At 40.5% G+C, this 27,254-nt stretch overlaps 1 protein-coding gene across 3 annotated transcripts in view; it reads left to right on the top strand.

The window, feature by feature from the left end:
- Positions 1 to 27,254, top strand: part of LOC126272690 (angiogenic factor with G patch and FHA domains 1) — a 257,783-nt gene that overhangs the window by 22,533 nt on the left and 207,996 nt on the right. For all 3 annotated transcript variants that reach the window (XM_049975714.1, XM_049975717.1, XM_049975715.1), the window contains exon 6: positions 18,980 to 19,223. In XM_049975714.1, coding sequence (XP_049831671.1) covers positions 18,980 to 19,223 — 244 coding nt within the window. The remainder of the gene's footprint in view (positions 1 to 18,979; positions 19,224 to 27,254) is intronic.

Raw genomic sequence — 27,254 nt, 5'->3', positions numbered from 1 at the left:
CAAATAAGTTACTGTATTGGCCAAACTTTACCATGGACGAAGTATTACATTTATAAATTCAGTACATTTATTATAAAATGAATTAATCACACCCACCACTGCATATTGTTATTATTGTAGGAATGTGACAATTATCTGACCATTCTGTTCTCCACACCACAGCATTCTGCCATCCGATAATTATTTTTCCCGCCCCACTGCGAATTACACTTTCTCTAGAATTCCTTACAGTTATCGGTTGTCTAAGGGATGACCACGATCGGCCAACAATGGCTTTATCGTCAGTCATTATTTTAAAATACCTTTGTCCAGTTCCCAAACAGCCACTACCGTTAGATTGCTAAGATTAGCAGCAATGGAAGAGAGAAAACAGTCAGCATGAAATGTACCGAGCACTGTCGATGCTACAAGGAGATAAGCCACTTTATTTCCTTAACCAAACCAATCTAGTTGACACAGCTTAAGGACTCGTTCCGTATTATACATCTCACGAAATGGATAAAACTGAGTAGCTCTGTGTTCTTTTATATTTGGCCACATTTTTTCCTAAAATATTACAGGGCGCACCTGTAAATGTTTTAGGTGGCACCAGTGCGCCCTGGTGCATAGTTTGAGAACCACTGATTTAAGCTGTACACAGTGTTATGAATGGTTCACACAGTTTAAAAATGGCCAGTCCAAAGTTAAAGATGACCCTCATTCAGGATGTCCTTTGATGTCTACCAACAACACTCATGTCAAGAACGTCAACAAAACTCTGTGTGTTAATCAACTGACTGTCTAAGAGATTGCAGAAGAATGTAAAATTTCAGTTGGATCATGTCATGAAATCCTGACCCAGCGTCTTGGAATGCATTGTGTTTCTGCCAAGTTTGTCACACTGCTTATAAGTCAAGACCAGAAAGACCTTTACCTCGCAATCTGTGAAGAGCTATAGTATTGCACAAATGAAAACAAGATGTTCATCATAACTGGTGATGAGACGTGGGTCAGTGGTCGTGATGTTGCGACTAAGGTTCAATCTTCATAAGGGGCCGACAAAGGTACTCCAAGACCAAAAAAAGCTGTTGAGATCAGGTCAAATGTGAAAGCCATGCTGATAGTTTTCTTTGACTTTGAAGCATTAGTTCATCATGAATTTATGCCACAGGGACACTGTTAATCAATGGTACTAATGGTGTAGTGATGCCTCCAAGAAAATGTGAGAAGGAAACAGCCTGAAATGTGGCAAGACAATTCATGGTTCTTGCATCACAATAAAGCAACTGCACATTTGTGCCTGTTGGTGCGTGTCTATTGCATAAAAAATGAAATCACTGTGCTGTCTCATCCTCCATATTCTCGAGACCTGGCTCCTGCAGACTTTTTCTTTTATTTCAAAAGTTGAACACCTTGTTGAAAGGATGAAGATTTGCAACAGAAGATGACATAAAAGAAAATTCACAGACAGTGCATCTCATGATGCTACAAGAGACATGCCGAGACTGCTTCTGGAAGTGGAAATGGCATTGGGAGCAGTGTGTCAATTGTAGAGGAGAGTATTTAGAAGGAGACCATGTATAATAAGTAAAAGGTAAGCAAAGAAAAATTTCGAGGATGAAGTTCTGAAATTTTTTGAACAGACCTCATACATACCTATCTTTTGGAGCTAATAGTTCATTCCTTCATTCCTCATGGAGGTTTGGGGAAGGTTAAAAAGAAAGAGTGGGGTGGAGGAACAAACCTATTGGGAGAACAAGAAGGGACAAAGTTTTTAGTTTAACATTCTGTCTGCAGTGTGACAGTTGGAGATGGAGTGCTTAGTTGGACAAAGATGGGAAGAAAATTGAAGGGAGGGTTTTCAAAGAAACTATTGTGACATTTAAGTGACATTATGGGTATCACAGGAAACTTAAATTTGGACAGACAAGTAGGGATTTAAAGTCAGTTTCTCCCAGTTATGATATTCCTCCCAAATATGCAGCTAGTGATATAAACAATAGCATCACCTTGCTAATTTTTGTGTAAAGGTTACACAGTCCTTCAATGAAATATCACAACCTCACCCCCTTCATTCACTCTGCTAGGCAGCTCTTCTCAACTGCACAAACTTTAAAATTATTCTTCTGCACTTAACTAAGGATCTCCATCAGCACCTCCTAAGTTAATGCTTTCACTTTTTACTTCTTATATGTACTATCCATTTGTCTAAAGCCATCTGTTTTTAAATGATTTTAATTCTTTGAATTTGTTGTTGGTTTCATTTCTAATTGACCTACATGGCTGTCTTCTTATGTGTTTTCCTTACTCTTCTACAGATTCTCTTTGTTTTGTTTTGCAGGAAAAATCATCATTAGATTATTTCAGAACACTTTATATCCAGTGCATATATGAGGGTCACTCCAAAAGAAATGCACACTACTTTTGTAAAAATAAACTCCTCATTCTGCATGTGTGAAAGTTTTACAGTGTGTAGATACATCCTTCCCTCTTGTTTGCAAACTTAGTTCAACCTGTTCTTGTGAGTGGCGCCGTCACAGCATGTCTTCAAAATGGCTGCTACACTTGACGTTCGTCAGAAGCAACATGCTGTCATAGAATTCCTGTGCTGTGAAAATGAGACAGTGGGAAACATCTACAAGAGGTTGAAAAAGGTGTATGGAGATGCTGCTGTTGATCGCAGTACAGTTAGTAGGTGGCCAAGCAGGTTACATGGTGAAAGCGGGCACGGCAATATTGAGGATTGTCCTCGCAGCGGCAGGCCTCGTACTGCACACACTCCAGACAATGTGCAGAGAGTTAACAAATTGATGATTGCTAATAGACGCATCACAGTGAATGAATTGTCGCGCTATGTTGGAATAGGGGAAGGGAGTGTTTGCAGAATACTGAAAGTGTTGGCGTTAAAAAAGGTTTGTGCCAGGTGGGTTCCCAGGATATTGACAGTGGCTCACAAAGAAACAAGAAAAATGGTATGCAACGTACTTTTAGGACCAGTATGAGAATGGTGGAGATGAATTTCTTGGAATAATTGTGATAGGTGATGAAACATGGCTCCATCAGTTTTCACCAGAGACGAAGAGGCAATCAATGGAGTGGCATCATGCAAATTCACCCAAGGGGTGGGGGGCAGGGAGAGAGAGAGAGAGAGAGAGAGAGAGAGAGAGAGAGAGAGAGAGAGAGAGAGAGAGAATGTTTTATTTTCAGAAGAAGGCTTTGCCAAAAGCTATATTTATAACAATCTTTTTGTCATGCCTGTCGGCAACTCAAAGTGCCATCCTTACAGTGAGTAGCAATCTATTCCCTCCCTAGTTTTGTAGTCCTCATGTACTGACAAACATGGACCGTCTAGCATTGTCAAGAAGAAAAAAAAGAAAATCATGAGATCAACAGCGGAATTTCACATCGGTTGCAAAGTACTGATTGTACGTAGGGAGTTACAAAGAATTTATAGCCATACATTTCTGCAGTCAGTGCCGAGTGCTGCTTGAGGTGGTGTAAAGAGTGACACCGCAGGACAGAGGATGACTGGAATTGAATGATTTGGAGTGATGAATTGTGCTGTACCTAGTGTCAATCTGATCGAAGGGATTGGGTTTGTTGACTGCCTGGAGGACATTACCTGCCATATTGAGTCAAGTCAACAGTGAAGTAAGGAGGAGGTGATGTTACTGTGTGGTGGTGATTTTCATGGTTAAGGTGAGGCCATCTTATTGTGCTTAGAAAAGTGTTAAAATTTGTGTACTGTGTACAGTGGAAGAATGGTTTAGATTAGATGGTAGTTTGTATCAGGATGACAATGCACCCTGTCATAAAGCAGCATCTGTAAGGGAATGATTCGAGACAATAACATTTCTGAAATGGACTGGCCTGGCCAGAGACATGACCTAAACCCAATGGAATACCTTTGGGATGAGGTAGAACGTCAACTTCACTCTACATGCTAGGGTCCAACACCACTACCTCCTCTGGTTTTGGCTCTTGAGAAAGAATGAGCTGCCATTCCTCCACAGACTTTCAGACACCTTGTTGAGAGTGTCTTCAGCAAAGTTCAAGCCATCATAAAGAAAAGGAGTGGACACAACTCATATTAAGCCACTAAGCCATTGTCAGTAAGCCACTAATAGGTGGCTGGATACCTTCACAAAGGTAGTATATATGCACTGGAGTGTTGAGTGCATACTACTGTCTGAAGTTACAAATCTTGCATGTAGCAGTCTTATGCAGTAGTGTGATTGGTTTCAATGTAACTCATACTAAATGCCTATCTGCTTTGTCTGTTACTGAATCCTTCTAAAGACTCTGCCCTGGAATATTTCAATCCTCCCACTATTTTCTGATCCTCTGCTACTATTGCACCATGCTCATGTTTACTGCATGAAATTACTGTTACAATATGCTTGGCTCCTTCTGTTGTGTGTAGTTGGAAAGAACATCAAAGACAGTAATTTGCACTCCACAAGTGATGGTTGTACACTTTACAACCTAGATTCACAGGACCAAATAAATAAATAAATAAGTACTTCATTTTCCAGTCACAAATGACATGTGGGGAGAATGATTGTTAGTAAGCTACTGTGTTTGTTCAGAGCTCTCAAATTTTGGCCTTGTAGTCTTTTCTTGAGATATATGTTGGAGGGAGCAATATGTGGGATTTGTCTTCTAAGAATGTACACTCTCAGAAACATAACAATAAACGTGATCCACAATGCTTGTTTTGTAGTGTTTACCATTAGAATTGAATGAGCATCTGCATACCATTTTCGCACTATCTAACCAAACCTGTGTCAAAACATACTACTCTTTGTGTATTGTATGTTTTCATTACTGGTCACTGGTAAGGTCTCCTGCTGAGAGCAAATACCACCTTGTCAATTGCCTTTATTGACCTGAGTCCCTATTAACTTACATATTACACTTTCAGTTTTGTATGTATTGTAAGATTCCATTCTATTTACATCTTCTTAATTTCTTTGGCACATACTGTAAAATCTCAGCGTATTTTCAGATATTGTATAATTTCTTAAATGCTGCAGATTACTTGGCAGTACACCATGATATGCTAATCAAATCTTTTGTAACAGCATAATACTGGAAATGGGTTCAGAGCCTGAGTCTAAGTTGTGTGCAGTTAAAGTTCAAGAGGTGTAGGCAAAAGTTTGTTTTGTGTAATAATTGCAGTATTTCATAAGAATCTTGAGCCAAGTCAGTCAGAAAGATAGAACAAGTAAAGGTCTTTTTGTAGTTGCACAGAGTTAAATCTAACTGGAATTTAATGGTAATGGAACGAGAGATAGGAAAGCCAGTAAAGGATAATATGTTCACTGGTCAAACCATTAAATACCAGTAGAGAAATTATTACAAGCATAATTTAATACTGTGTAATTCTCATCCTGGACTTAAAAACTGGAAGTGAGTCCACAAGGTTGTGCAGTTGGATCACATCCAGGCTAAACCACTCACTGAGGAGTTAACTGCACAATTCCTCCAAATTGCGAGGATGGTGATGTAAGTGTTTTTCTTGCTGTTTCAACATGCTCCACAGATTGTCTATGGGGTTCAAGTCAGATGATTTTGGAGGCCAGTCAAGATGTAATAGGGTGGGGCAGTGTTCAGAAAATGAGTAATGTATCCTTCCAAGCTGATGAACTTCACTGCTGTACCCTTATAAGCGATGACATCTTTCAAGGTGACCAACTCCAAATGTTCATTCCATGCAGTTCTCATTGCAATGTTCTCTCACTAACAGGTTGAGATGGATCTTCATCCACTGTCTGCATCAATTCCTGTTGGGTTTGGAAGTGATTTTGATTCACAAGCTGTGAAATGTGTCTCCAATCCCACTCAGTCAGGGTCTTTTTTTTTTCCATCCACATGTTACACCACGGCTTTTACACACACTGAAAAGCCTACCCCAAAATACCAACAAATCCAGCTACTTCAAACATTGCATGGCTACGGGCATGGCCAAAACTATTACCCCTTCTGTCACATCCTTACATTAACCCATGTTTATTTACAATGTCCGCTTGACACAAACTGGTAAATGCCTTGTACTCACACAGAGGCAGTGCACGCATGGTTGAGCGTGTGACTAGATCTCTGTGCTATCTGTAAAGGATTAACAATTCATCTGTGCTTGTGGACTGAGGTGACTAATGTTTTGTCTAGTGAGCTTACTACAATGAGAAGATCATAAATATATTAGATAAAAATCATGTATCAGAAGGAAACGATGGAATAAACTAAAGAATGACTCTCGTTGTTATGCAGGCATAGTACAGCGGTTACGCACATGAAACATCAAGAAATGTGACCTTCAATGGCCTCCTTGAAGTATTATCTAAGTGTAGATAATTATGATCTCTTAGTGTTTTATTTTTGGTCTCTCATTTATTTATTTGTAGGTGTCATTCCTGTCTTTTTTTATTTTTTTTAATTCCCACCTTAATTTTCATTTCTTCTTGTTTGCATGATGTAATGGTATGAGACGACAGTAGAAAGTTATTGCGAAAGTTCTTCATTGCGCTATAACCACACTGTGAATCTACTTAGATATATACTTACTGGGTTGCATGTGTTTTATTAGAAGATAGAAATGACAAATACATTAGTAGCAGATGCTGTTTGTCATCCACATTTATGGACTGATGTACAGTCTTTCTTATTTCTTTACCTTTGTGGAACAGCAAACCGGGCAATTTCATTTCACGTAAGTTGTGGTTCTTAGTGTAATTTACATGGGTAAAGGCTCTCTGTTCAGTTACACTCTTTGTGTAATTAGCTTTCATGCTTAAAACATTTTAAATTACTAGTACATCTATTACACTTCACATAGTTGTCTACTTGGTCAGTAAAGTTGGTATTGTGTTTTGTTAATACACTCCTGGAAATTGAAATAAGAACACCGTGAATTCATTGTCCCAGCAAGGGGAAACTTTATTGACACATTCCTTGGGTCAGATACATCACATGATCACACTAACAGAACCACAGGCACATAGACACAGCCAACAGAGCATGCACAATGTCAGCACTAGTACAGTGTATATCCACCTTTCGCAGCAATGCAGGCTGCTATTCTCCCATGGAGACGATCGTAGAGATGCTGGATGTAGTCCTGTGGAACGGCTTGCCATGCCATTTCCACCTGGCGCCTCAGTTGGACCAGCGTTAGTGCTGGACGTTCAGACCGCGTGAGACGACGCTTCATCCAGTCCCAAACATGCTCAATGGGGGACAGATCCGGAGATCTTGCTGGCCAGGGTAGTTGACTTACACCTTCTAGAGCACGTTGGGTGGCACGGGATACATGCGGACGTGCATTGTCCTGTTGGAACAGCAAGTTCCCTTGCCGGTCTAGGAATGGTAGAACGATGGGTTCAATGACGGTTTGGATGTACCGTGCACTATTCAGTGTCCCCTCGACGATCACCAGAGGTGTACGGCCAGTGTAGGAGATCGCTCCCCACACCATGATGCCGGGTGTTGGCCCTGTGTGCCTTGGTCGTATGCAGTCCTGATTGTGGCGCTCACCTGCACGGCGCCAAACACGCATACGACCATCATTGGCACCAAGGCAGAAGCGACTCTCATCGCTGAAGACGACACGTCTCCATTCGTCCCTCCATTCACGCCTGTCGCGACACCACTGGAGGCGGGCTGCACGATGTTGGGGCGTGAATGGAAGACGGCCTAACAGTGTGCGGGACCGTAGCCCAGCTTCGTGGAGACAGTTGCGAATGGTCCTCGCCGATACCCCAGGAGCAACAGTGTCCCTAATTTGCTGGGAAGTGGCGGTACGGTCCCCTACGGCACTGCGTAGGATCCTACGGTCTTGGCGTGCATCCGTGCATCGCTGCGGTCCGGTCCCAGGTCGACGGGCACGTGCACCTTCCGCCGACCACTGGCGACAACATCGATGTACTGTGGAGACCTCATGCCCCACGTGTTGAGCAATTCGGCGGTATGTCCACCTGGCCTCCCGCATGCCCACTATAAGCCCTCGCTCAAAGTCCGTCAACTGCACATATGGTTCACGTCCACGCTGTTGTGGCATGCTACCAGTGTTAAAGACTGCAATGGAGCTCCGTATGCCACGGCAAACTGGCTGACACTGACGGCGGCGGTGCACAAAAGCTGCGCAGCTAGCGCCATTCGACGGCCAACACCGCGGTTCCTGGTGTGTCAGCTGTGCCGTGCATGTGATCATTGCTTGTACAGCCCTCTCGCAGTGTCCGGAGCAAGTATGGTGTTCTTTTTTCCATTTCCAGGAGTGTATTTGTCAGAGTTAATCTTTGAGGAAATATTATTAAAAGATAAGTGATTACCACTCATTATCAATGAGTATCTGTTAATTGAGAGTAAATGTGACCACTCACTGAATAGTAGAAGTGGGAGGAAGAGTTGGCACAGGAGTAGCTGGTGGCTTGGAGCAAGCAGCAGATGTGTGGTGTAACAATGTGCAAGGGAGAGATAGCAGGTGCACAGGCTAGGAATGCTAAATGCTGGCACCACAGCCAGTGAGTTCATGCAGCACATGGTGGTGATAATGTGCATGCATGGCTTAGGATGGGGTGATGGGACAGAGGAAGAGGAGAGTATTGGCTAGAGGATGTGGTTGTAGTGCGTTAGCTGAGATTGAGACCAGGAGGATTACAGAAGTGAAGGATGTGTTGCAAATATACCTTCCACCTGCATAGTTCAGAAAAGCTAGTGCTGGAGGGGAGGTTCCAGTTGAAATGGCTTGTAAAGCAGCCATTGAACTTGAGCATATTGTGCCACTGCGTGGTCAACTCACTTCTTGGGCAAAGTATGGCATTAGCTATTCATTTTGGAGATTAACTGGTTGGTGGCCATGTGCACATAAAATACTGTGCTGAAATTGCAGCAGAGTTGGTATATGATTTGGCTGCTTTCATAGGTGGTCTTGCCTCTGTTGGGCTATGATGAGCCTGTGACAGGATTGGCATAGGATGTGCTGGGTAGGTGAATCAGGAAGGCCTTGCATCTGGATATTCCACAGGGGTACGACCTCTGTTTCAAAGGGAACAGAATGGGAGTGGCATCGACGTGGACCAGGATGTAGTGCAGGTTGGGTGGGCAGCAGAATACCACATCAGGAGGGGTGGGAAGGATTGTGGGTAGGATATCCCTCATTTCTAGCCATGTTGATGGGTAGTCAAAGCACTGACAAAGGGCAGGGTTCAGTTACTTCTGTCTGGGTTAATACTGGGTGATGAGAGGGTGCACCATTTCAGTTGATTCTTGGGGGAGGTGGGGGGGGATTAGGCCATTAGACCAGATACGGCGCAGGAAATCTGTTAGTGGACTAGGTCTGAAGGATAGTGCCTGTCTGTGAAGAGGTTTGTGAGATCTTCAGTATAGGAGGACGAGGGAATTTTCATCGCTACAGGTATGCCATCCATGGGTGACTAGGCTAAGTGGAAGTGATTTTTTGGTGCAGAATAGGTGACAGCTATCAAAGTGCCGGTATTGTTGGTGCTTAATGGGTATCGTATCGATGGAACCATCAGGGGAGTGGAGCCCTATGCTCATGAAGGTTGCATGTTGGACTGGGGAGAACCAGTTTAAGCAAATGGGTGAGAAATTGTTGAGGTTGTGGAGGATTGAGGATAGGGTGCATTGGCCCTGTATCTGTTAAAATACTTTAAAGTGAAATTCCAGAAGTTCTTTTGTAGCTAATTAGTTAATTTTTAAAGATTGGTGTGTTTTCTGTGGTAGGGGATAGGGAACCAAGGAATTATCATCAGATTATAAATTATTTATGTGAAGATTAGTAAGTTCTTTATCAAATTCTGTGGACCTTTTATTTTTATTTTCAGCAACTCACAAACTAACCTGCTGTAGTTGTGCACATATATGTAGCTTCCACTTTATTTAACTATAAGGGGCGTTCAAAATGAAATGAGCTGGAGGCATAATTACAGAAACCAATACTTGTATGTTAGAAGTATTGACCCAGGCTGTTGTGACACTTATCCCACTGTGGTACAAGGTGTTGAATGGCTGTCTCATGAAATTCCCGGGGCTGCGATGTTAACTAGTTCCGCATATGCAGCAGGACGTCGTCGTCCGAGGTGAACTGTTTGCCCCTCAGAGCCTTTTTAAGGGGACCAAAAATGACGTAATCACAGGGAGAGATGTCCGGACTGTATGGGGGGTGGCTGAGAACCTCCCATTTGAATTTCTGCAGGACTGCCTCAGCTGTGTTGGCCATATGAGGCTTTGCATTGTCATTGAGCAGAATGAACCCATGGGTGAGATTGCCTGGTTGTTTTGGTTTGATTGCTTGGTGAAGGGTGATCAAGGTTTTGCGAGTAACACAGGGCATTCACTGTTGTCCCATACTGCAGGAAGTGAATCAGAAAGGGGCCACCTGGGTCAAAGAAGAACGTCAGCATAACCTTTCCTGCACTTATGTGGACAGTGACATCCAGCTGTACGTGTGGATCTGATTAACCTCACAGTCCATGGAATTTTATGAGACAGCCATTCAGCACCTTGTGTCACAGTGGGACAAGTGTGTCAACAGCCAGGGTCAATACTTCTAACATACAGGTAAAGGTTTCTGTAATTATACCTCTGGCTTGTTTCTTTTTGAATTCCCCTTAGTCATTTCCTTCTTATCTCCTCATTCTCCTCAAACATTTTCACTAATGGGTGTTTGCAACCACTTTTCTGATGCTTCTCAGTTTTGTATCGTAGGTACCTGTGAGTGAATATCGTGTAGTCTGGTCCATTGCCATTAGTTTGCAGCTAAGACACTGTTTTCTTTGAAGTCCAGTTTCTAATTTTATCTTTAATTATGAGCAGCAAAAATTAATACTTTTTGTTTTGCCTGGGATGTCCAAAACATACTTTCTTTTTTTAATTATAATGGATATTTCTTGCCTTTGCTGACATGCTTAAGGACTCCTTCATTTGTCATTCCACCATCGACTGTGTCTAAAGTACTGTGTCGACACCTCTTGTTATTAGTGTATTTCTTGTGCTTTCAATGGTCCTTCATTGGAAACAAAATCTCATCTGTAACCTACTTTTTAATTTAATCTCGTGGTCTATATTATGATCTTGTTTTTGTTGCATTATGTGTTGTCCATTATTGTGTTAGATCTTCTCAAACCATTTATAATGATATTGCTGAATTCATGTATTTAGCTCATTAGCTGTTTCAGCTTTTGTTGTTTGGTCAATTCAGTTTTGTAGCAGCACTATCTGTTGTTGTGTTATTGTGTGTCTTGCTCTTGACAGAACAATTTTTATAATGGTTACTAGCAGCAAATTATTTAAGTGTGCACTCTTTTGATAGTCTAGCGAAATCTTATGTTGATGAGTGTTAAATCAGCTTGATTGCTTATTACACTCTGTGATTCATCTTCTGAAGAATTCCAAGTATGTAAGCAGCAAGGATGAACCTGAAACCAAACTTCAGAGACTTTGTTAATAAAAGGAATGAACTTCTGCAGGAATGCTGTGCATATCAGAACATCACATGGAAATCAGCAATTTTTATTTTTTATTTTTTTTAGTAGACAAAACACACACACACACACACACACACACACACACACACACACACACACTCACTCACTCTCAGGTTGATGAAAATTGTGTTGAACAGATATTTAAATGCTCCATTGCAATAGTGAATCGAGATACACACAAGCTTGTGATACTGTTAATTTACAGATCACCAGCAGAAAATATCTCAATTCTTTCAGAATTGAATTTTTTCTGGAAAAAGTAAAATTTTTCTATATGTTGTAATTCTCTTAGGTGTTTTTTAAAAATGATTTTAGATGCAAGAAATTTTACAAAAATATATGCATGTTTTCAAAATATACTTTGCACACTTGGTTTATTTTTATGGACAAAAACAACTAATTATGAAATATTCATTGTTGTAATAAATAAAGTGATCAATCAATAATTACCATGCAGAATAACAATAATAATGTTCATTTATACAGTGGAATATAACCAACCATCCACTTTGTTGTGCTCTGGCGGTCACAAATTGTTGCGCACTGCTACATTGCTTTGTTGAAATTTTTGTAATGTAACCCAACAGTTGGCAGCATTTGCACATGATAATAAGATGGAACATCCACAAATGTGTACATGAAGTTTCCACTGTGGAAAAATATTCCTGTTGCAACTAAGAGACACTAAAATTTAATTTACACAATTGTAGCCAGTGATTCTGGATGGCATAAGCTCCATAAAGCAGCTGCAAACAGTTTTAATAAGGTTATGCGGACCTAACTGGCAAAACATTGTTTCTGGAGACTTTAATGATAGTTCCTTGTCAGATAATACTGTTTGAAGGCACATAAATTTGTTGTTGTCCAGTTTTGGATTGTTTTCCACATTAAAATTCTCTACATCTACACTCTGCAAACCACTGTGATATACGTGGCAGAGGGTAAATCCCATTATACCAGTTACTAGGGTTTCTTTCTGTTCCATTCATGTATGGGTCAGGGGAAGTATGATTAAATGCCTCTGTGAGTGTAGTAATTATTCTAATCTTATCCTCACAGTCCCCAATATGCAGGGGATTGTAGTGTAATCCTAGAGTCATCATTTAAAACTGGTTCTTGAAACTTTATTAACAGATTTTCTCTGGATAGTATACGTCTATCTTTAGGAGTCTTCCAGTTTGGTTCCATAAGTATCCCTGTGTCACTCTTCCACAGATTAAAGAAATCTGTGATCTTTTATGCTGCCCTTCTCTGTATACACTCAGTATCCCCGGTTAGTTCTATTTGGTTCGGATCCCACCCACTTGGGCAGTATTCTGGGATGGATTGCACAAGTGATTTGTGACCAATCTCTTTTGTAGACTGATGCATTTTCCCACAATAGTCTACCAATAAGCCAAAGTCCACCACCTGCTTTACCCATGACTCAGACTATGTGTTCATTCCTTTTCATATCCTTACAAAGTGTCACTCCCAGGCACTCCCAGGTATTTGTATGAGTTGGACAATTCCAACAGTGACTCATTGATAATTTAGTCATAGGATATTATGTTTTTTCATTTTGTGAAGTGCACAATTTTACATTTCTGGACATTTAAAGCAAGTTGCCAATCTCTGCACCACTTTGAAATGCTATCATGGTCTGACTGAATATTTATGCAGTTTCTTTCAGATAGTACTTCATTGTAGATAACTATATCATCCTCAGAATGCCTGATTTTACTATTAATATTGAATGTAAGATCATTAATATAAAACATGAACTGCAAGGGTCCCAACACAGTTCCCTGTGGTACACCAAAAGACACTTCTACATCTGATGATGACTCTCCATCCAAGATAAAATGCTGTGTTCTCCCTGCCAAAAAGTCCTCAGTCCAGTCACAAATTTCAGTCATAAACCCATATGATCGTACTTTTGACAATAAGTGTAGACGTTGTACTGAGTCAAATACTTTTTGGAAATCAAGAATTACTGCATCGACCTAATTGCCTTGATCCAAAGCTTTCAGTATGTCATGTGAGAGAAGTGTAAGTTGGGCTTCACATGATTGATGTTTTCAGAATCCATCCTGGTTGGCACTGAGGAGGTCATTCTGTTCAAGATACGTCATTATATTTGAGCTCACAATATGTTCTAAGGATACTGGATGGTAGTTTTGTGAACAAGTGTAAACAAGTGCAACATGTGCTTTTTCTCAAGAACTGGGCATGTCTTTTTGTGTGAGGGATCTATGATAGATTATAGTTAGAAAAGGGGCTACCTCAGCTGCGAATTGAGTATAGAATTTCACAAGGATTCCATCAGGCTCTGCAGCTTTGTTCAATTTTAACAATTTCAGCTGTTTCTCAACACTGACACTAATAATTTTTTCATTCATCTTTTCAGGTTTTCCTTTATAAAAGAACATTGGAAAATGGAGTTAAACATTTCAGGTTTTGCTTTGCTGCCCTCAGTTTCAGTTCCCATCTCATTAGCAGGGGACTGGATATTGACTCTGGTGCCACTAACAGTCTTTACATAAGACCAGAATTTCCTTGGGTCCTGTGAAAGATCATTTGACAATATTCTGCTATGGTAAGAAGTTTATGTACAGTGACTGTATACCATGGAGGTTCCCTCCCATTATGGACTGCTCTACTGGGTACATATCTGTCAAGTGCATGGTCAACTATTCTTTTAAACTTGAGCCATAGTTCCTGTACATGTTCCTGCCCTGTGCTGAAAGCTGCAAAGTCCTCATTGAGTTGTGACATTACTGGTTCTTTTTATCCAGTTTACTGAACATATATATCTCTCTGCTTGTTATAGTTGTCCATTGTATTATGGTAATCATTGTTGCCACAACCACATCATGGTCATTGATATCAGTTTTGATGCAGATATTCTCAAAGAGGTCAGATCCTTTTGTTGCCATTAGATCCAATGTATTTCCATCATGAGAGGAGTTCCTAACTACCTGTTCTAGACAGTTTTCAGAGAAGGCATTTGGAAAAGTTTCACAGGATTTCTTATCATGCAAACCACTAACAAAACAGTAATTTTCCCAATTAATTGTTGGATGATTGAAGTCTCTACCAATGATTACAGTATGATTTGGCAACTTGTGTACAAGTGGACTGAGATTTTCTCTATTGTATTATATCAGGAGATGAGTCTGGTGTGTGATTGAAAGATCCAATTATTTTATGCCCACCATTGATTCTGAGTCTTGCCCAAACAATCTTACATGCGGCTTCAATTTCTGTGTCAGTGAATTTAAGTTTCTCATCTACTGCAACAAACACACCACCTCCATTTCAAATTTGTGCATCCTTTTGATATACACTTAAATTGTCTCCAAAAATCTCACTGCTGTCAATTTCAGGTTTCAAACAACTTTGTGTACCTAGTATTATGTGAGCTTCACTGCTTTTCATGGGCGCTTCAAACTCTGGCATTTCAGGAGTTTACCATTAGGATTTTAATACTCTCCTCTGTGGGAGGCATTTTTTCTTATCTTACATTGATACTTCTGGGTTACTTATAGCTATCATTACTTGACTAATCTAAAAAACTACTGTGTGCACCCCACACACTGTCAGCTACCTGAGTAGCAGTTCTGATGTATAGAGCAGACATGACCCATTTAGGGGGATCCTACAGTCCTCAACCTTATGGCACAAGTCCAGTAAGTCACAGCCTAGGTTGTCAGAGAATCTCCAAAGTCTCTCGTTCAGCCCTTGCGCTTGACTCAGAACCGAAGGGCCACAATCAGTTCTTGGCACAATGCTGCAAATTATGAGCTTCGTTGAAACTGTGTGTGCACGGCTGGTCTTTCCCTTCTCTGCCAGTCGCTGTATGATCCAAGTATGACCTCGGAGCCATGATGACAGGCATCATTTGTTTCAATGTGTGCGACAATCTGCAGTTGGTTGCACCTTGGTTCCTCAGTGGCTGCTGGAATAGCCTCTTCAACATGTTGAATGAAGTCCCCCAGGCGTACACACCTAGTATCCTTCACTGTCCCATGCTGCCATTTCCCCAACGAGTACCATCATTTGCCATACATTTGAACTTTCCTCTGAGGATTGAATGTGGTAGTGCAACAGCTATTACCAATTTGTTTGTAGAATGTGCAGTGATTTACTTGCAAAGCCAATAGTGTGTAGATTATCTGACCAAGATTGGCAAATGTTAACACTAAAATACACTGAGTAGTTATATCACAGAATCATAAATGATGATTCAGTCACTGTGTTTAGAGAGAAATTATGAAAGGAATTTGTGGAAGAATTTTGTAAAGCAGATAGTATAGGTGGAAAATGTAACTCTTCCTTAAATATATCTTACAGCACTTTGAGCCTTGTTTACCCAGAAAACAAGCAAAGGTAAAACTGAATAGTTGCAAGGTTGGATAACTCCTGGGATTAAAGTATTTTGTGCTAGGAAGAAAGAGCCTCAAGATAATAAAATACCAAGCTGTAGCCAAGAGATAGAGTAAAATCTCCAGTCTGTTGTTAAAAATGTGAAGAAACACCACTCCAAGAAAAAGGCAAAAACTATTTGGAAAATTATTGAATAAGAAACAATAAATTACTGATAATGATTAGATCCTTCCAGAATAGCTTTGGCAAAAATGTCGACACTTTCCAATCATAGATCACCAAATTCAGTTATTATTTCTCACCATGACAGCAAACATGGCACCCACAAATAAACAAGTAACTAAAATGCATTAGATTTTCTTGATCATACACCTCACCAGCAGACATTAATCTTAAAAATATGTCTGCTGAGGAGATTCTTAAGGTCACTAAAAAGTAATGAATCATGCTGGCTGTCATGATTTTTGTAGCTGAATATTAGAAACTTATGGAGACTTGATAGGAGTAACCTTAAGCTATGTTTTAAATCTGTCAGTTTCCTGATGATATACTTCCCTCGCAGACTTAAATATTCTGTACTAACAGCCGTCTGCACAATGACTGTTCAAAAAGTATGCAACTTTATTTTTTATTGTCTGGATGGACAACGTTGCCAGCGGGAGTGGCCGAGCGGTTCTAGGCGCTTCAGTCTGGAACCAAGCAACCACTACGGTCGCAGGTTCGAATCCTGCCTCGGGCATGGATGTGTGTGATGTCCTTAGGTTAGTTAGGTTTAAGTAGTTCTAAGTTCTAGGGGACTGATGTCCTCAGGAGTTAAGTCCCATAGTGCTCAGAGCCATTTTTTGGACAATGTTATTGGGGCACTTGTACCCTGTATGTTTGTAGGCATATGTGTTGTGTGCCCTTTTTTTTTTTTTTTTTTATGCGGCAACAATCAATTGCTTCCTAGCCATTGAAATGTGAACACATGTAAGTGGTACTCATTGGATTTTGTGTTGTGGGCAGGGGAAAAAAGGGGGGGGGGGGGGACAACATTCCAATCTGCAAGGTTCGACAAGTGTCTGGGGAAGAAGCAATGGATACCACACAGATAAAGGAGTGATACAACCACTTCGAAGATAGCTCCTCACCGTTAAGAGTGAAGCATGTTCAGATAGGCCCTTAACATCTGCAAATGAGATTGTTATTGACCACATGAGGACCTTGGTAATGCAGGATACACGAATCATGATTGGAGAACTCGCAGATGGAGTTAAAATTAATAATGGATTTATGCATTTCATTTTAACAGAACATATTGATCCTAGGAGGATCTCAGCAGAATTTGCGTCATAGTTGCTAACAACTGAGCAGAAGCAACTTTGTTCACAGGGTTGCACGGGGCACACCACATATTGTGAACAGTAATTCCAATTTTCTTAACACAGTGATTGCTGTGATTATTTCTAGGCTTAAGAGCATGACCCAGAACCAAAGTTCCAGTTATTGCAATGGAAGCATCCATCATCCCAAAGGCCCAAACAAATGAGGCAGGTTCTCAGCAATGTGAAAGACATGCTGACTGTCTTTTTTGACTCCACTGGTGTGGTCCATCATGAGTACTTTCCAGAAGGTAGTAATATCAATAAGGAGTACTACCAAGAGGTTCTGCATTGCCTTCATGAAGCAACGAGACACAAATGGCTGGACTTGGGGGCAGCGGACAGTTGGCACCTTCACTATGATAATGGACCCACAGATTGTTCTCAATTAATTCAGTTTTTTGGACTAATACAACACAGTTATAGTTTGTCAGTCTCCCTATTCCCCTGACGTAGCACTGAGAGACTTCAGAAAAAGACTGTGAAAGGAACCAGATTTCAAAACAGTGCATATGCAGTGGCACTGGCCCACCAATAGTAGGTGGAAAAAATTTACCCAGCAGCTCCATTTCTTCAGAACAAGTATGGGAAAATTCCCTTTTATAAGTGAACATGACACTGATTATTGACACTATTCAGGTAACTAGATATGCCTCAAGGTCCTGAAGAAGATCCCAGCAGGGTGGTCAATACTTCGATTATGTGAGAAGAAATTTGAAGAGGAATGTGGCACAGCTTAACAACATATAAGATTTTACCTTCAGTTTATGATAATTGATCAACTCAGTGTCAGTGGATGAACAGTTTACTACAGGTGCATTCGTGTGCTTCCTTGATCGATGTGTTGTATTGTCTGATAAAAAAGAATCAAGTATTTTCTGTTAGTGGTGGTCACTTTCCAACTAAGACTCCTGTACATCCATACATGTCCCAAAATAAGATAACAGCAGCGGGGCGAAAATGTTGATTGTGTGAGAATGTTTTTGAAGAAGAATATGATGCAGTCTGAGAACCTAGAAAATTTTATCTTCAGTTAAAACTCGGTTGCAGTGGATGAGCAGTTTACTACAGGTGTTTTATTATGCTTCCTTGAATGATGTGTTGTAGTGTCTGTCACAAAAAATAAGGTGTTTTCAGTTCGTGGCAGTCACCTTCAGACTACGGCTCCTTTGAAAGTATAAATCTACATTCATTCCTTCCGCTTATCACAACACTTCTGTACATTATTTTGCATGCTTTGGTCCAGTAGCTCTGTAATTTTTGCCTTCTGATAGAAAAAGTGTCATCTTTAACAATTTTGTCCTTGATAGGACACCAAGTGCTAATGTTCCAGTGTTCTTCTAGTGAAGCACAAGAACACATCTGTAATAAAGTGCTCAACCATTGCCAGAAAGTAGAAAGATTTTTATGAAACGTAACAAAACATAAGGATAACATAAAGATTAAAACATAGCTTCTTACCAATACATCTTGACAAATAGTTTGTTTTGCCAATCGTGTTTGTCTAATTAGTACTGCAAGCTGTCTCATTGATTTTATGCCAAGATAATATATTAGCACAATATTGAATTTGTGTCCTATAATATCCAGTCAATTTAAAAAACAAACTGGGAAAATATGAAAAGCAGGTGGTGTTAAGTGCTCATTCTCAGTACTCAACATGTTGACCAGATTTTTTAATTGATGCTAAGAGGGAAAATATCAGCAGTTCTTCTTGTGTTGTTATTTTTTTGTCAAGTGACAGTGCAAATCCTTTTGTTTCAGTTCCACGCAAAATTAAGTTTTGATGACGGAAAATATAGTATAATTGATTTTGGTAGCCGAAATGGCACTTATCTAAATGGTGCTCGTTTGTCTGCGTGTAAACAAGAAAGTGAACCATTTGAAGTGGTGCATGGAAGTATACTGCAGGTGGGGGGAACGAAGCTTTTGTGCCATATCCATTTGGGTCATGACACATGTGGACATTGTGAACCCGGTCTCTTGCAGCAGGTGTCCTCTGATAGAAGTAAGTTTACATATTTAATTCGTATTTGATATAGTAATGTTTGTTTCCTTTCTCTTAAGGAGAAATTTGCCTCTATTGTCTGTTGTTCATAAAAAATTAATAATTTACCAGCACTACAAACATGATAATCAGTATGGTGGATAGATCATAGCAAAAGTTCCAATTGCTTACATTTTTACAACTATAACCTATTGCATGTTAGTAACTATCTCATCCTTCACCTTCACAGTGTTGCTGTTTAGCCAGGGTGCAGCACACTGCTTGGGGTGGGGGGCTAGCCTTGCTCTGTATTCATGCTCACTACTCTTTCTTGATTCTGCTATATCACTATCATAACATGGCATCTATTTTGACTTAACACAGTTACCAATCTGAGCTTGTGCTCTGTATCTGGTGATCTTGGTTTTGATGGGATGTTAAACACGATCTTTCTTTCCTTTCTTTTTATTTTTCTTCATATAATTAAGCTACCCCACCCTTTTGGGAAAGTTTGATATCTGCTAGATTCTTGTTGGTAGGCCATTGTTATTATTTAAAATGTGCCAGTTGGTACTGCAGGCGAAACAAGTTTTCTTCTGTAATGGCTGGAAGTCACTTATTTTTATGTAACTCGCTGTTACAAACTGTTAAAAGTTAACATGGCTAAGAGTAGTATCCAGTTTCAAAGAGTAGACTTACTGTCAACAGTGTCCATTTCAGACACACAAAATACATTGTCTGTGGTCTGTTCTCTGTGCAGCGATTCCCACACAGCCTACCCTATAATATAGCGGAGCTCCTGGAACGCATGGGTATTTGTACTGCATGCATGACAAGCCCCGCATGTGAGCATATGCTGAGATATCTGTGCTATAAAAAACTTGCTTTCACCATTTCATGTTGCTAGTAATGGCCGGAATTTGAAAATGCGGCGTTTTACTTGTTGCAGCAATTATGGCAGATTATATCCTGTTGGTGCAAAAAAAAAAAAAAAAAAAAAAAAAAAAAAAAAAAAAAAAAAAAAGAAAAGAAAAGAAAAGAAAATCCTAATGGCAGGCATATGTTCTCCCCATATACCATCTCCATCGTTGAATCCCCTTTATATTGTTTATGTATAGTGTGAAAGCCTAACAGTAGTAGCAGCAATGTGGAGGTCCAGTTGTCTTCGTAACACATGATAGCAGCTTTCAGTTTTCTGTGCCAGTTTACCACCATTCCATTACTCCCTGGATGGTAGCTAGTTTTATGATGATGGCAGAATCCACAAAGATTAGCCAGCTCAAAGAACAATGTTTACTCGAACTGTCACCCCTGATCTGTGTTAACATGTGACAGGCAGCCAAAATGTGCTACCTGTGATGCTAAAAAAGCTTTTGCAACTGTCTCTGCTGAGATTTCAGTGTGGGTACTGCCCACTGAGTATAATGGTCGATTGCTGTCAGCAAGTATCGGAACCCTTCTGACTCTGGCGTGGTCCTATAATATCCAAGTGAACAAAGGAGAAGCGGAGCGGTCTGTTGTTTCCTGAAACTCTCCCGCTTGCTTATGGACGTGCCTGTCCGTCTTGCGTTGTTGACATGCCACACATGATTTTGCCCACCTGCAGTAATCCTTATTAATGCCGGGCCATACGAACCATTCTGTCAGCAGCCTAATGGATGAACTAGACCATGAATTACACCAAAAACAGCTATGTTTAGTGGTCCTGGTATGAAAGATCTGGGTTTGCCTTATGACATATCACACGAGATCTTTACCTTAGCCCCTACTGGCTGTACCTGTTGAATTGCAGTCCTGTTAATTCACTGTGTAAATATTCTTTTAGCTGAGCATCGGTAGCCTACGCTGCGACCAGCTGCCCGTAATTTACCGTATAGGAGATGGCACCGACCCATGAACAAATCACCCACTATATTTTTTACCCTTCTTATGTGTCTAATGTCTATACTGAACTGCCTAATAAATTCAAGTTGCCGAAATTGTCTTGGGGACCAGTTGTTCTCATGTGTGGAAGTGAAAGTTATAGGTTTGTGGTCTATATATATGATGAATGGTCTGGCTTTGATGTATTGGCGAAAGTGCCGCACTGCTTCATATGCGGCTAATACCTTGTGATCAAAAACACGCCATTTGACTTGATATGCCATGAGCTTGCAGAAGAAAATCTCAAGGGCTGCCTGGTAAGTGCCGCCAGTAGAAATTTACAACTCCTAGGACTCTTGTTAGCTGATGAAAGTCTGTCAGGCAAGGAATGTCCTTTACGATTTCAATCTTATCTTTCACAGGTCGAGTGCCAGACAATGAAAAAATGTAACTAAGGAGATTTATGTGCATCTGATGAAGAGCACACTTTGGTCTGTTGACCACTATGCAATAGTCATGTATTCAGTCAAAGACTACTTTGAGGTGTTCTTCGTGCTCTGTGATAGTTCTGGATAATACCAATATGTTATCTAGGCATGTTGTTGTTGTTGTCTTCAGTCCTGAGACTGGTTTGATGCAGCTCTCCACGCTACTCTATCCTGTGCAAGCTTCTTCATCTCCCAGTACCTACTGCTACTTACATCCTTCTGAATCTGCTTAGTGTATTCATCTCTTGGTCTCCCTCTATGATTTTTTATCTAGGTATGTGAAGCAAATATTGAGCCTTCTCAGGACTTCATCCAGAAAACATTGCCATGCCTGTGCAGCAGTTTTTAATCTGAAGGGCATTCATAAAAACTTAAACAATTAAAGTAGAGTTATCACAGCAGTCTTTGGTATGTCTTCATTTGGCACTGGTATTTGGTTATATGCCTTCTTATAATTGATTATGCTGAATATTGTGGATCCCACTAGTAAATTTGTGAAATCTTTAATATTGGAACCAGGTATTGATCTGAGATTGTGTGTTTGTCTAGGGCCCGATAATCCCCACAGGGTCTCCAAGTGCCATCCTTTTTCTTTGCTAGGTATAGTGGGGATACCCATGGGCTATCTGACCTGCGTATTAGGCCCATTTGTAGCATATCTTCGAACTCCACCTTTGCTGCCGTGGCACCATCAGGAGCCAGTCTTCTCAGTCTCCGTGAGACCAGTTGTCCAAGTGTGGTCTTAATGTGGTGTACTGTGTTATGCAACTCTGCGTTTACTTGTAATCGACTACCCAAGGTGCTCACAGAACTTTGGCCCAGAGATCCTGTCATGACATCACTATCCATTTTTATCTGTGCTGCATTGAGGTTTATCTCTATCCTCTTGAAAATAAAATCTGTTCCTAGGATAGTCTTGGAGACATCTGCCAGCACAAAATGCCACATGAATTTCTTCCTAAATCCGAGATCGATTTTTATTTCACGATATCCATGTGTTGCTGTGGTCAAATTATTTCCAGCTGTGAACTGAGTAGGCTTGGCTGATTTCTTTTTGCTGTGTCAACTATTAACATCTTAATGTCGGAACCTGAATTGACAAAATGGTGGCGATCCATCTTAACATCTGTTATGTACAATCTATGTGACATTGCTAGTAGCCTGGCTTGGTTGCTCACTTGTTGGGGTACTGTTAGGTTGCCCATTGTCTTTGTGTGGCACTTTTGTCAAGCTCTACGGCCTGCCGACCTATTGCTGACCACTGGCATGGTTTTGGGTATGAAGACAGAGAAGTACACTTTGTGAGCGGCTCCCCAAAACATCGATGATACCACCAAGATGAATCTTGCTGGTTCTTATAATACTGTTGATTTTTACTTTCAGTGTCTTGTCGGTGTATAATGTTTGTATCTTCTACCAGTGCCACTACCTAGTTCTGCAACACTTCTGTCTGCTGTTTCAAGTGTTTATACTGCCTGTTAACGTCCTTGTGTTGCTCTCTTTGTATAGCCACCATCTCTTCCATGTTACTTCCTGCATGCAATTTAATTGTGCTAGATGGGTTTGTCTTGTCTAATGATGCATACCTTTTGTCTGTAACCAGAATTATTGTATTGATATTAGTACTGCCATAGGTAACAACAGCTGCTTGCACCATAACTGGCAGCTGTGTCATCCACACGTGTCGTAGCGTGGCATCTGATAACTCCTCTTTACTGATGATACTTCATAAACGTCACCAGAATTCTGCTGGTGTTCTGTCACCTATCTGCTCACTGCACAATACTTGCTGCACTTGTTGCTCTACTGACTTACACAACTGATCAGTTCGCATTTACTTTTGCTGTGTATAGTGTTGTTTTTGCGGTGATTTCAATATGGCGTCCATGACCATAGTGGCAGCTCTGGTGTCCAAATTGTTTACTGTTACCACAAATTTTACATCATTATCAATCACTTCACTCTGGACAAATGCTAGGTCTGACATTGAAAACCATAATTCTGGTTTTTAGACAAGAACCACGGAGTTTGCACTTTCATTCTAGGCTTGACTTGTGACTCATTTTTGTCGGCCTGTCTTTTTAATGAATCTCTGTCTTCTCTCAATGATTGTGAGCATGTCTCTCATCTGCCTTGATTTCTATTGTGTCTTCAAGATCCTTAATCTACTTCTGCAAGTTGTCTTGTATATTTAACAGCTGCATTGCGGCTCGAGCTCAATCGACTTCTTGATACAACAATACCATATAACTCTGAGTAATCTCTGCTGCCTACATCTACATCTACATCATACTCCACAAGCCACCTAATGGTGTGTAGTGGAGGGTACTTTCAGTACCACGATCTGATCCCTCCAACCCTGTTCCACTTGCGAATAGTTCATGGGAAGAATGATTGTTGGTAAGCCTCTGTATTGGCTCTAATTTCTCGAATTTTCTCCCTGTGGTCAATATACAAGATGTATGTGGGGGAAAGTAATATGTTATCTGACTCCTCCTGAAAAGTGCTGTCCCAAAATTTCAATAGTAAATCTCTCCATGACGCACAACATCTCCTCTATCAGTCCTACCTGACAGGGATCCCAGATAGATGAACAATACTCAAGAATCGGGTGAGCCACTTCTTTTGTGGATGAGTTACATTTCCTTAAGATTCTTCTGATGAATCTGAGGCTGGTGTCTGCTTTGCCCACTATCTGTTTTATGTGGTCATTCCACTTAAGGTCACTCTGGATAATTACGCCTAGATATTTTATGGCAGACGCTGTCTCCAGCTGTTTGTCATCAATAGTGTAAATGTACAGTAGTGGATTTCTTTTCTTATGTATGCACAATGTGTTACATTTATTTACATTCAGGGTCAACTTCCAGAGTCTGTACCATTCATCAATTCTCTGCAGCTGAGGTTGAAAATAATGCTTCAGTTGTAAATTACTTTATTTTCACACAACAGTTTCAGACTGTTATAAGCCCTTCCACAGGTGTCGTACTGGAAATAGCAAAACGCGGGAGATAATTTTCACACACTGCCGCACAATATGCGGCTTGCGAAAATTATCTCCCGTCTTTTGGTATTGCCAGTACAACACCTGAGAATGGGCTTGTAACAGTCTGAAACTGGTTGTGTGAAAATAAAGTAATTTATAACTTTTCAACCTCTGCTATAATGCTCAGTTGTGGATGTTCTTCCAACAGGATTGTTCGTAATTCTCTGCAGGTCGTTCTTTAAATTCTTACTATCTTTTGGTGTTGCTACTTTGGTATAAACAACTGCATCATCTGCGAATAGCCTTAAAGAGCATCCAACGCTTTCTAATAGATCATGTACATATGTTGTGAACAGGAACGGTCCTATCACACTTCTCTGTGGTACTCCAGATATTACCTTTACACCTGTTGATTTAGTTTCGTTAGGAGTGACCTGTTGAGTTCTGTCTGCAAGAAAGTCTTGAATCCAATCACAGGTCTGCTCTGATACTCCGTAAGTTCATATTTTTTTCATTAAACAGCAATGTGGGACAATGTCAAATGCCTTACTGAAATAAAGGAACACGGCATCAATCTGAGTGCTGTTGTCCACTACGCTGTGCATCTCATGGAGGAACAGAGCGATCTGAGTTTTGCAGGATCTGTGTTTGCGGAAACCATGTTGATTTTTATAGAGGAGATGTTCATTTTCCAAGAACATCATAATTCTTGAACATTAAACATGTTCCATAATTCTACAACAGATTGACATCAATGATATAGATTTATAATTGTGTCAATCTATCTTACGGCTTTCTTAAAAATGAGAATGACCTGCTTTTTTTCCAGTCATTAGGTATCTTTCATTGCTCAAGTGATCTACGATAAATTAGTGCTAGAAGGGGAGCAAGTTCTTTTGCATAATCTTTAAGGAATCTGATAGGTATCTCATCTGGTCCTGAAGCCTTTCCACTACCAAGCAATTAAGCTCTTTTCAATTCCATGATCCATTTCGAGATTTGCACGAAAATTGAAAGGAGGGACAGTGTTATGATCTTCTGCGGTGAAACAACTTTGGAAGATCGAATTCAGTATTTCGGCCTTCTCTCTGTTATCTTCCATTTCAGTGCTGGTGTGGTCACTGAGAGCATGAATAGATAATTTTGACCCACTGACTTTACATACAGCCAAAATCTCTTAGGGTTTTTACTCAAGTAGGTTGACAATGTCTTACTTTCAAAATCATTGAACACTTCTCTCATTGCTCTCCTTACACTCATTTTTGCTTCATTCAGCTTTAGTTTATCAGCTGGGTTTTTACTTCTCTTGAATCTGAGATGAAGTGCTCTTTGTTTACGTAGCACTTTTCTAACCATGGTGGATCTTTCCCATCCCTTAAAACTTTACTTGGAACGTACTTATCTAGGGCATATTGAACAATGCCATTGAATTTTTTCCGTTTGTTCTCTACATCTTCATCCTCATCACTGAATATTTGATGCTGACTGCTGAGATATTCAGAAATTTTGTATCCTGTCACCTTTGCTGAGCAAATATATCTTCCGACCTTTCTTAATATTCCTTGTAGGACCCATTGTCATAGGTGCTGTCACAGCCGTATGATCACTGATACCTTCCTCTGCATTAACTGATTTGATAAGTTCAGGTCTGTTTGTTTCCAGGAGGTCTAAAACGTTACCTGATGAGTTGGTTCTCTATCAACCTGCTCAAGGTAATTTTCGGACAAGTCATCCAGAACAATGCCACATGATTCCCTGCCTCTGGCACCAAATTTGATGACATAACACTCCCAATCTATACCAGGCAAGTTGAAGTCATCCCCTATTACAACGGCACAATCAGGAAAATTACTAATGGTAATCTGCAATCTCTGTCTGAAGCACTCTACAACTCCAGATCCTGACCCAGGTGGTCTATAAAAGCATCCAATCACCATTTTTGACCGTTCTTTGATACTCAGTTTCACCCAGATTAATTCACATTTGGAATCCGTGATAACTTCGCTAGATTTTATCAAATTATCTACTGCAATAAACTCGCCGCCACCATTGGCGACTAACCTATACTTACGATAAACATTCCAGTCTGAAATTAGGACTTCATTGTCATTGACATCTGGCTTCAATCAGCATTTTGTTTCCAATACTATCTGTGCATTATAACATTCAATAAGCAATACTAATTCTGGGACCTTTCCTTGGATGCTCCTGCAGTTTACTGAAATCATATTAATCTTTTCTATCTCTGATCTGACAGAACCCAGACTCTCTGAGGTTGCTGTGGCTGATTTAACAGGCAAATCATGTTTGCTCCCAAGGGAGGTGTTCTCTAACCTAAGAAAGCCCCTAGTGCATGCCACACGTACTCTGCTACCCTAGTAGCCACTTCCTATATGCAGTGCATGGCTGACTTATTAAGGGAATCTCTATAATTCTGCACCCTATAGCGGAGATCGAGAAATTCGTACCCGATACCGTCACAGAGGCATCTGAGCCTCTGGTTTAGACCTACCACTCTGTTTCAAACCAGAGGACCACAATCAACCTGGGTATGATGCTACAAATAGACAGCTTAGTCTGTACTCTGCGTGTGTTGCTAGATGCCTTCACCAAATCAGCTAGCTGCCGAAAGGAGCTGAGGATGGCCTCAGAACCCAAGTGGCAGGCGTCATTTGTGCCGACATGTACCACTATATGCAGCTGGTTGCACCCAGT

Source organism: Schistocerca gregaria, chromosome 5 (assembly GCF_023897955.1).
Source record: "Schistocerca gregaria isolate iqSchGreg1 chromosome 5, iqSchGreg1.2, whole genome shotgun sequence".
In the NCBI taxonomy this organism is placed as follows: Eukaryota; Metazoa; Arthropoda; class Insecta; order Orthoptera; family Acrididae; genus Schistocerca; species Schistocerca gregaria.
Note: the sequence above shows the minus strand (reverse complement) of the source record. Positions and strands in the feature narration are given on the sequence as shown.